Below are 11,889 nucleotides of genomic sequence, written 5' to 3'. Positions count from 1 at the left end.
GTACAGGGGAGATACTCTGCGCTGTGCAAGGGAAACCTGTCCGTTCGGACCGGTCTGTTGGCAGTGCCCTAAGAACCGACCAAGAGGCGGGCTCTGGGGCGTGACATTCGTGCACGCCGGAATAGGTTTTGGTGTAGAGCAAGTCGATACGTCTACCTGTCATGGCGGACCTATACGCCCATAGATTCATACGGTCCCAATAAAACGGGGCTCAATTTTCCCAGGATTCTGAATCTCTTATCCGCTCTAGTTGGCGAGACACCTTCCAAGTAAACATGGTCTGCTCAACTTGGAAACTACCAAAGTCTCGACTCGTCGATCGCGTATCTCTCTGTGCATACTCTGGCGCGACTGAACATATGAAACTTGGAGTTGCGATGTCAACTTTGACCTAGAGGGGTCAAAGTGAGATTGGAGCGTCAGTTGGGACATCATCCCCGAGGTGATTTGTGATCGTGTGAATGAATTCCGAAGATAATAAATGTTTCGTGGCAAATTGTGGCGCGAATCGAAAACAAAAAAAAAAGGAAGTTTCGATCATAGCGTTGATCCTAGTGCTAATTTCGGTCTCAAATATGTCAATATGAAAGTGATTCTTACCTAAATAAATTGTAGCCTTGTAAAGGTCCGCTGTATGCTTTTGGAGCATGTTTGGCGTGAAATCGGAAGTGAAAACGGAAACTTTAGAATTTTCTGTAAAGAACGGGACTGAGAAATTAGCAGAAAATGCACAGTGTCAGAAAAATTAATGAAAATTGGCGGGGATGTCAGCGAACGTTGGTATGAGGGCCCAGATTTCAAGTTTCAACATTTTCTACACACATGTAGAGTAGAGAAAATGAACCGGAGAGCTATCGAATAAGGATTTCAGTTTACGGGAATCTAATTCGCAGTGACGCAACTGGTCGAACACTGAAATGTTAAAATTCAGTGGACTTGTTAAGTAAAGAACGAACATTCCTTGCCAAATTGAGCTCAAATCGGATATGCGGAAGGGCTGCGAAAAGTGTTTGCTTCGTTGCGACAAACGGAATTAATCGAAGGGCAAAAAAATGTAATTTCACGTGCTTAGTGGATTTCGCCACTAAGTTCCCCTGCCTAGGGACCTCCATCCTTATTCCCTCCCATTCTTGCTGGCCTACGTAGAGAGAGAGAGAGAAAGGAGAAAAGAAGGAAAAGAGAAAAGACAGAGAAAGGAGAAAAGAGAAGAAGAATAAAGAAAAGAGGTAAAGTCTCTCTTTCTCTCCCCTACTCCCTGCTGCTGTTGTAGCCAGAGGAGCCAGCATTCCCCAACAAAACCCACCGGCAGCAGTGCAGCAGCACAGCAGTAACGCAGCATGCAGCAGGAACAGCAGGCAACAGCAAGTCTGCTGGAGCAGGCAGCTGCCAAGCAGGCAGCAGGAGCTACAACAGCAAGCATTAGCAGGGCAGCAGCCTCAGCCAGGAGCAGGCAGGCAGCTCTAGCTGCTGCTACCAGGGCAACAAGCACACGCAGCAGCTTGTATATAGCAGCAGGCACGCACGTGCGCAGGCATCAGCGAGGCAGCAGCAGGCTTAAAGCAGCTGGCCAAGCAGCAGCAGCAGCAGTGGCAGCCAGCAGCAGCAGCAGCTGCAGCCAGCAGCAGCAGCAACAGTCCAGCCAGCATCAGCAGGCAGGGCAGCAAGTAGCATGAGTAGCAGCAGCAGCAGCAGCAGCAGCATGCAGCACCTGCGCCAGCAACTAGCAGCTGGCAGGCAGCAGCTAGACAGCAGCAGCAAGCAGCAGCAAGCACAGCTACAAGGCAGCAGCAGCAGCAGTGCAGCATGCAGCTGCAGCTAGCAGCAGCAGCAGTGGCACCAGCAGCAGTAGGCCAGCTGCAGGAAAAATAAAGAAAAGGCAAAAAAAGAAAGAAAGGAAGAAAAGAAAGAAAGAAAAGAAAAAAAGGAAAAGAAAAGAAAGAAAGAAAAGAAAAGAAAGGAAGAAAAAAGAAAGGAAAAAGAAAGAAAGTAAGAGAGATGGAAAATAAGTTGAAAGTTTCGATAGAAACGGTTTAATGAAGTTTGAATTTTGATCCCACAATGCACTTTTGCAGGATAAAGGTCCTATACTGTGAGAATTGACGCGCGTACAACGCTAATTGAGGGTAAAAGAAGATTCGTTGACGAAGTCGGGTTCGGCAATACGTCGAGCCTACGCAAAGATAGCGCCAAAAGGACAATTTCCGCTCACGATGTCGCGAGCAAGCGGAAATCGCGGTCTCTCGGGAAATGTGCGGGAAGTGGGATTTCTCGCGTTCAAGGTATTCAGATAAAGGTAAGTTGAAGTTAATATCTAATTATAATTGGGTAATAGATTATCTGATTAATTTCAGATTAAGTGGAGACTAGAGCAAATTGGGAGTTGAAATGGCTAACATTGTAAAATAGGAGAACAATTTGAAAAAAAAAAAAAATTCTAGTTTAATGCTCTCGCTAGTCTTTATGTAAATGATAATTGAAACATGCTCGAAGTCTAAATTGACTTTCGACAGTCGACGACGCGCGAATTAACGGTAGATGGCCGTTCTATAGTCTATTACACACGCGAGACGCGCGAGAATTGTTCTTGACACATGTTCGAGACTGGATTCTAGGTTTGTTGACCATCCACTACAGGGTAGGGTGGTGTCTATCCGAAGTCTTTGAATCACCTTTTATGTCTAATGATTATTCATTGAGCATATTTATATTTGTAGTCATGGCATTAATAGGGTATGGCAGTGAACATTAGCAAATGAAATATGAAAATGTGAATTCCCTATCGACATTGAGAAGCATGTAACCTTCAAACTGTGGAGCAATAGAACCCTATAATGCGTGACTATAAATAATAGTGAACTTGGTGACAATTCTATACTAGAGATTTAGTTAGCATCGAGAATGAATTGTGAACTAGTATAAAGAGCTAGTCAGAGTTCATTAGTGGCATGTCAGTTTTGTGAATCCATCTGAAGGTGGGAAGAATTATTTGAAGATAAAATGGAAAGGATAAAAAAAAAAATTTTTTCATAATCAGATCTTATCACATAGGTCTGTTTCTTAGCTTGTGGTGTCGCTCCCCGCAGGTCAGTGAGCTTGCCGAGTAGTCACTTGTTGGGCTAACGTAGCTTGCCTCCAGGACTAACCCGTACTTGTCCACGACAGACGGCCCGATCGGAGGCAGGCTTAGGGCCGCGTGAGGGATTTCCGTTGGTGAGTTTAAATTGTTAACCAAAGGGTTAACACTGAATTTGGTCTATTTATGGCTAACGTACTTCCGCCAGGACTAAAAGTACTTGTCCAGCTGTTAATCCGACAGAGGTAACCAAAAGATTGGGTAAAGTTAATGAAAAGCATGCATGCATATTTACAGTTTTCATATCTCGTTCTTCCCTTTCAGCTTGTACGCATTGTATGTAGTTATCAGTGATTATAGTGTACATCTCATTTACTTTTCTTGCCTACATATGCCTGAGTAGACCTAGTGGGTGAGCCTCGCCGAGTCTGCGGCCGAACCCACTGGCAACTCTTCTTGTAGTTCTCACACCACTGAACCATAAGGTTCATGTAGCGAGTATGTGGCGCAGGATCGAGGCAAGAGCCAAGCAGGCCTAGCTAGTGACACCCGATGTACTAGTGGTAACATTTTGCGGTTCAATGGTATAGTATCTATTTCGATGTACAGAGACATGTAAATGAATTTAATAAAGCTATGGTAAATAACTAAATGTTTCAGTATGTAAAGTTTAAATACATGGATATCATTTTAGGTTAGATTAACTATACACTTGTGATTTTGCTTGCCTCGTGCAAGCCATCCCGTATAGTTGAAATGTATCCTGGATTGTTTATTTCTTTTATACATGTATTCGTTGTTGTTGACCTTGGCGAACAGAAGGAGTGCTGTTCGTTCGGCGTCTGTGTACGGGCCCGGATCGACCAAATTGGCGATAGCGGGACGTGACAGATAAAGTGGTATCAGAGCAAGTGATAGTGAAAGTCTAGGATGACCTAGGGGACTTAGGAATGGAAACCTAGGAACCAGGAACGCGAGTGGCGCGAATCTAATGATAGCGAAAGCTAAATTAATTTGGTTAGTTGTTAGTAAGTCTCTAATGTTAATTAGGGGCTGATCCAAGTGTTATTTATATACAACTAAAGGAGTTATGTTGGGGGCCCACAACATAAAGCTAAGGGTTGAGTATAAATACACTTGATTGCTTTCGCCTGATTGTTTTGTTTTGCTAGTGTAAACGGTTCATTTCAAGAGAAATGTCGCGACGTGCGACGAGATCCACTCCGGCATCACCTTCTGGGATGCCAGAGCAGACTGGATCTAGCGAAGTTCAGGAGCTACGTGCTCCGGTGAGCGCATTGGTTGGAGCTATGCAGAGGCAGGAAGAGAACATAAGGAGGTTACAGGATTTAGTGTTGCAACAGGCGACAACACCAGCATCTTGGAGTCAGGATGCACCTATACCTGATCCGCCAGCGATTGTGCCCCCTCCCTCAGTGATTATCCCTCCAGTGGTTTCTGGGCCGTCTGATTCTGATTCGGCTGCAACAAGGGCCGAGCACAAGCAATCGTTAGTAGGACTGACGGCGTTTATGCTGTTTAATCCGCCTATATTTGATGGAAAAGAGGCAGATCTTTGGATATTGGAGACATGGCTCACATCGATGGAAGCCTTATTTGAAGACATCTGTACCCTGGAAAAGGATAAGATTCATTTGGCAGCACACTGTTTCGAAAAGGATGCACAAATTTGGTGGATTGAGTCGATGGACTCTAGAAGACTGTGAAGTAGTTGGATAACCCTTGTGACCTTCGGAAAATTTAATCCATCTGTTGTGGATAAAGGAATACCCGCAGATCGAGCAGAATACTTCGAGCGGGGATTACGGCCTGAGATATTCAAAATGATCAATGCTTTAAAGCTGAAGTCATTTGAAGAAGTCCTGGATCGAGCTCTTTGGGTGGAGCGTGGAAATGTGATTGCGCGTGATGAACGCGAATCGTGTGAAAGAGAACGAGAAATCGGGGACAGGATATAGAGTTGTTGTTGGAATTAACGACAAGTGGACTTCAAGATAAATCATGGGCGCTATAGCAGGATGCCTGTTCAGAGAAAAGTAGGTAGAAAGAGTTTCTATATGCTAAGCTATGATTAGTACACAGTGTAAGATATTGGAAACAAGGCCGATTATGAAATAAGGAAACTTCGACAGAAAATGTATCAAAGTTATACGCAGTCCTAAGCTATGAACTTCTGAGGAAGTATCAAATTGAACCTTATGGTCGAAGTTAAGTGATATTTGTGCGGAAAATGCGCGAATTGATTAGTGAAGAATGAAGGATAAGCGACTGATATTGAGCTTAAGTGGTTAATCGAGTGTTAAGTGACACCCGGAAGGGAGTTGTAGTCGTTATCCTAGAATTCGGAAAGGTCTGTTGGTTGACCTTTTACTTCGAGAGGAATGATTGTGGTGACTTTCACACGGCAAGGCCGCGTGTAGTATTGGATAAGTGAAGTGATGGTAATTTGCCTTCAGTAAGAAGATTGTATACTTGGAAACGATACGAACTCCGAGCGGTACATGCAAGAGTGTGATAGAAACTTGGAATTGACCCTAGCATGCAGGGATGAAGAGAATATATCGTCTATTGTAGAATATACGGTTGAATAGTGCTGGTGAGCAGTCACAGTGAGCCAATGTTGGGGCTCGAGATGAAGAGGGACGTGGTGGACCTATTCTCTAAACCATTCGGGTGGTAATGAGAGTTAAAGTAGAAACGTTAGAAGACGTTTCTAGAGTTCGAAAATCCAGATGGTATTTCCGATGGATTGTGTAGTGGTAAGGGCGTCACTGTTGTGGCATGGTTAGATGATCGCCTGGTTTTGGCGAGTTAGTTGAGTTGTACCTCAAATAAGTTGAGGAATTGTGGTTGCGTAATTGAGACATAGGCTGAATTGCCTAGCGTGAGATGTCTGGCAAGAGACGCGATAGTGTAGGACGCTTGAGTATAGCTGTCCGTAGAATGTGGATTCTGATTCAGCCAGGAGAGTGTGTTGGCAGTAGCACTTGAGCGTTGCTAAGTGTGAAGCGTGCCATGGATCACTCGCGGGGCTGGTGGCTCGCACTAGGTGCTTAGGAGCCGATAGTGATACTTGTAGCTCTGTAGAGCATTTCGTGTGAAACGACGTTGGCGGGTAGTGCTTGGGGACGATCCGTGCCTGGACCCTTTTTGGACTGTGGAGCCTGGGCCCATTGGGCAGGCGCAGTCAGCTGCGAGAGGCAGCGGCCCGGTACCTATGGATAGGGCAGAGAGTTTTGGTCAGGACGGTAGACCGAGCATAGACCCGAGTACGTGGAATGCCACGTGTTAGATCGTGAGATCGAGGACACACAGGGTGTGTAGCGACCCAACCCGAGGACTTGATGTGGTTTGGGATCTTGGTTGCTCCTGGTTGGAGTGTGTGCGAATTCTTTAATGAGGATGTCGCCCGGTGATGATTGGGTTTGCGCTTGCGAGCGAGAGACGCTAGACGTCGTCGAGATCGGTTTAGGCTGTAGGCCTACGTAGGGTTGGTGGCCCCTGGTCCACCTGTGGGAACCGATGGTCGGTGTGACCGACAACTCTGTTAGTGAGTTTTGGCCTGAACCATGAATGGCGGGTTCGTATAAATTCGTTGCAAGAGCGAATGGACATTGATGGTGGCTTGTAGCCTCCAAGGATAAAGAGAAAGTAAAGTGGTCTCTAAGAGACACTTGAGTAATGAATAGCCACGGGAAATGTTGGTGGATTATGCCGTCAGATCATTTAAGTGTGGAGCTGTTAGAATGAACCCTTCGTTGAGAAGTGAAAATTGTGAGTGATGGAATCCTCACAATTAAGTGGTGTATTGTGATATCGCAGATAGCGATGCCAGTTGAGAAATCAAAGTAGACTCCACTAGAGAGTAATGAGTATAGTGGATGTTACCTGATAAGTTGGTATATGAACCAAGGTGGTTTATGAATTTTGAGTACAAGTCATACAGGAATGATCCCCACCGTGAGAAAACAGAGAGTAATACTCTTTGATGGAAAATGATGTTTATTGATATGAATTGGTTAGCATCTATTGCTGCTAAGCATGATGACAATGGCATGTTAAGTTGATGGTGCGGGTAAGCACTGATGTATGAGGAAAAGTAATGGTATTAAGTGGTTGTCATCTATCGATGATAGTTGATTACGACACGGGCTTGACAAGCTGTTGGTGTGTGAGTATATCACTTCAGTGAGAATTAAATTGGTGTGGTAACCAAAACAAAGATGATAAATGACCTCGGAGAAGAGTAAGTCATTAAATGTTGACTTCCATTGCCATTGAGACTGGAAGAACTTGTAGCAATCCGTTGGAAAGAACACAGAATAGTGTAATTCTATATATTAATAAGTATTGAAAATAAAGGATTGGAAATATGTACGAATTGTGGATTAAGTTAAAGTGGAACCTACGGCAGAGTTGCAATGTTAAGTATTGAGAAAGGATCGTATTTAATCCTAATGTACTCCAAGAGGCGGAGAAAAAGGTACGCCTAGTCCGCCAGACATTGTTAACGGCTCAGTTAAGGCAGCAGAGTTATGCAAATAAGTGTCGAAGGAGCTTGGAATTTGCAGTTGGCGATCGAGTATTATTGAAAGTGTCGCCAATGCAAGGGACAAAAGAGATTTGGTGTTCGAGGAAAGCTTAGTCCTCGATGTATTGGATCCTATGAGATCCTAGGACGAGTTGGAGCAGTAGCCTATCGTTTGGCTCTACCGCCAAAATTTGAAGGAATTCACAATGTATTTTATGTCTCCAATCTTCGCAAGTATGTGTATCACCCTGGACACATTCTGGAACTCGAATCAGTGGATCTGTAGGAGAACATGACTTATGAAGATTATCCAGTATGCATCTTGAATTGCGAAGTCGCAATATCCCCTAGGCGAAAGTACAATGGAGTAATTACTCAGGACGAGAGGCTACATGGGGATTGGAAGAAGCTATGCGCGAATCCTACCCTCATCTATTTGACCAGGAGAATCGAAGTATGAAATCGAGTTTCGAGGACGAAACTATTTTAAGGAGGGGAGATTGTAATAGGCTGAAACTTGATTAGAAGCTAATTGTGATCAAAGTGGGCACAATAATGCTAAAATGGAAATTAAAGACTTCTAAACTGAATTAGAAGCTTGAGATCAGTCATTGGCACACTTTGGAAGTGTGGGAATAGATACAAGTGGAAAAGAAGTGGCAAAAGAACTCCAATTGCCATGGTAACTCGAATGCTGAATTTTGTAGTCAATTTGGTCGAAATGAACCATATGATGTCAAAATGAAAAGGAATTGCTTCCAAATTAAACTGGTAGCTTGTGAAAGTCCCTTGGCATGTTTTGGAAGTGTTCGTGTTGAAATCGGAGCAAAAACAGAAGATTTGGAATTTTCTGTAAAGAATGGGACTGAGAAATTAGCAGAAAATGCACAGTGTCAGAAAATTATGAAAATTGGCGGAGATGTCAGGAATATGTTCATGAGGCTAGATTTAAAGTTTCAGATTATTCTGACACTCGTAGAGAGAGAAATTTGATCCGAAAGCTATCGGATAAAGATTGCAGTTCGGTACAGTTCGCAGTGACCAAACGGGGTCGAAACTGAAATGTTAAAATTTCTTTGGACTTGTTAAGTAAAACCGAACATGCCTGTCAAATTTGAGCTCAAATGGACTTTTAGAAGAGCCTGCAAAAGGTATCTAATCCGTGCGACTAAACGGAATTAAGTCGAGGGGCAATTTGGTAATTACACATGGCTTAGTGGATTTCCACTAAACCTGCCAGCAGGGGAGCCCTCAGCCATCCTTATCCCCCTCTGGTTCCATACGTAGAGAGAGAGAAAGAGAAAAGAGAGAGGGAAGGAGAAGAGAAGAAGAAGAAGTAGAAGAAAAAGAGAAAAAAGGTGAGAATTCGAGTTTTAATCCTCTCCTTCTCACCTCTCTCTCTCTGCTACTAGTAGCAGCAGTAGCTGCAAGCTAGAGCAGCAGCAGCAGCAGCAGCCCTTGCTGCTGCTGTGACAGGAACAGCAGCAGCAGTGCAAGCAGCAGCAGCAGCTGCAGCTAGCAGCAGCAGCTGCAGCTAGCAGCAGCAGCAGCTGCGCCAGCAGCAGCAGTAGAGGAGCAGCATCAGCAGTAGCATGAGTAGCAGCAACAACAGCACTAGCAGGAACAGCAGCAGCACCTGCTGCTGCTCAAGGCTGAGCAGCAGCAGCTGCAGCAGCAGCACTTGGCTGCTGCAGCAGGCTGAGCAGCAGCAGCAGCAGCACTTGGCTGCTGCCGCCAGCTGAGCAACAGCAGCAGCAGCAGCAGCAGCAGCAGCAATCAGCTGCTGCTGCAAGCTGAGCTGCAGGGGCAGCAAGAAAAGAAAGGAAAGAAAGCAAGAAAAGAAAGAAAAGAAAGAAAGAAAGAAGGAAAGAAAAGAAAGAGAAGAAAGAAAAGAAAGAAAAGAAAGAGAGATGGAATGAAATAAAAGTTGAATTGTTCGATAGTTTGATTTTGACCCCGACAATGCACTTTTGCAGGATAAGGGTCCTACCGTGAAATTGACCGCGTACAAACCTAATTGAGGGTAAAAGAAACTCGTTGGCGAAGTCGGTTCGGCAATCCGGCCAGCCTACGCAAAGACAGCGCCAAAAGGACAATTTCGGCTACGATTGTCGCGAGCGCGGATCGCGGTTCTCGGGAAAGTACGGGAAATTGATTTCTCGCGTTCAGGTATCAGATAAAGGTAAGTTGAGTTCATATCTAATTATAATTGAGTTGAAGTGGATACATTGAATGAGTTCTTGATGCTTCAAGCTGAAATAAAAGCTTCAGCTGAGGGGAGCTTATGTATTGATATGGTCTTGAGCTGAACAAAAGACTTTCAAGCAGAATTTCTCGCTGATTAGAGCTGAATGGAATCAGGTGGAACTTCTAATTAAAGCAAACCTGGTTAAACATTTAGTTAACCAGGTCTAGACTGATTTACAGAAAGGAAATAGCTACTCAAAAGACATGAATGCTGAAAAACTTCAGCATGGCATAGAATTCAGCCTAATGCTGAATTACATGTTGAATTAAGACTTCGAAGAAAATACTTATAAATATTGAGCTAAGATCTTGATAACTCAGCCTAAAGTTGATGCTATTGATCCCTGATCTTTTATTAGAAAACTTAGAAGTTGATGAAGATTTTGAAGAGTTGTTAATTAAACTATGTACATTTATGTGTAAGTAGTATACACATAGATATTGAAGTGTTGGAATAGAAATGCTAACTTGGAAAATATAAGAATATGACACTAATGTAATCTCTTTTATTCTTATGTAACTGAAAGTTATACATGCTCGAAATTCTAAATTGACTTTCCGACAGGTCGGCGACGCGCTAATTACGGTAGAGACCGTTCTAATTCTATTTGCACTGAGTCGCGAGAGCTAGTTGTCGACGCATTCCGAGACGTGATATCTTAGTGGATTGACACCACTACAGGTGGGTGGTGCTATCCGAAGTCTTTGAATCACCTTTTATGTTTATGCTATTCATTGAGCATATTTACTTCTGTTTTCATGCATTATAGGGTATGGGCATTGGCATTATGCAAGTGATATTGAACGTGTGAATTCTTATTGATAGTAAGAACATATGAACATAGAATGTGGACATAGAACCCTATGAATGCATGGACTATAACAATAGTGAACTTGGTGACATATGACTAGAGATTTGGTTAGCATTGACATTGGAATTATAAAACTAGCATAAAGAGCTAGTTAGAGTAAAGTGTGACAGTGTTTGTCAGTTGAATCCTCTAAAGGGGGATCAGATCATACTCACATTTGTTTAGTTCAAGTGAGGTCGCTCCTCCTTGAACGATAAGCTCCGGAGTAGTCATCTTTACTAGACCAGGAGGTGCGTCTCCCCCAGTTGACGGTCCCGTCGGGTGCAGGTTGCGTCTCCCCGATATTTGGGATAGCGTCAGTGAGTTATTGTTAACCAGAGGGTTAACCAAGAGATTGGGTAAAGTTAATGAAAAGCATGCATGCATATTTACAGTTTTCATATACTACTTCCTTCAGCTATGTACAGGCATTGTAGTAGTTACATATTATAGTTGGTTACTATCTGCTTTACTTTTCTTGCCTACATATGCCTGAGTAGACCTAGTGGGTGAGTCGGCGAGGTCGGCAGCCGAACCCACTGGGAACTTTTTTGTAGTTCTCACACCACTAACCATACAAGTTCCAGTGCGAGCATTGTGGCCGAGGATCGAGGCAAGAGCCCAGCATCCTAGCTAGCTGACACCAGAGTTATAGTTGTTTAACATTTTGAATTCATGTATCATCTATTTTGATGTACAGAGACATGTAAATGAAGGTATATAAAGCATGTAATAACTAAATGTTTCAGTTATGTAAAGTTTTAAATTACAGTGAATTTCATTGTACAGTTAGTTTACTATCACTTGTGATTGTTGCTTGCCTTCGTGCAAGCCATATATATTGAAATGTGATCCTGGGAATTGTTTATTTCTTTATACATGTATTCGTTGTTGTTGAGCCTTGGGCGAACAGAGGAGGTGCTGTTCGTTCGGCGTCTGTGTACGGGCCCGGATCGACCAAATTGGCGATAGCNGTCGTCCGGCAAGTGTGTGAAACTACCACATGAAGATTGAGTTGAATAACCGAAAAGGTTGAGAAAAAAATATATTGAATCTTTTAGAATTTTCAAAGGTATAAGGTGTTAGTTTGAAAAAGATGCTCAAAGAGCCACCCCCGGTATCGTATTAGTTAAATCTCTATTTTGAACAGATTGCGACAAATTGGT

The 11,889-nt window shown here is 43.5% G+C and overlaps 1 protein-coding gene across 1 annotated transcript; it reads left to right on the top strand.

The window, feature by feature from the left end:
• The first annotated feature begins 1,337 nt into the window (after positions 1 to 1,337).
• On the top strand, positions 1,338 to 1,869 carry LOC109704075 (protein roadkill-like). The gene is made up of 2 exons (XM_020224809.1): positions 1,338 to 1,586; positions 1,678 to 1,869. Exons 1-2 carry the CDS (start codon positions 1,338 to 1,340, stop codon positions 1,867 to 1,869), a joined length of 441 nt encoding a protein of 146 aa, XP_020080398.1.
• Positions 1,870 to 11,889: the final 10,020 nt, after the last annotated feature.

The sequence above is a fragment of the Ananas comosus genome, unplaced genomic scaffold (genome assembly GCF_001540865.1).
Source record: "Ananas comosus cultivar F153 unplaced genomic scaffold, ASM154086v1, whole genome shotgun sequence".
NCBI lineage: Eukaryota > Viridiplantae > Streptophyta > Magnoliopsida > Poales > Bromeliaceae > Ananas > Ananas comosus.
The sequence above is the reverse complement of the archived record's forward strand: the minus strand, read 5'-3'. Positions and strand labels throughout refer to the sequence as shown.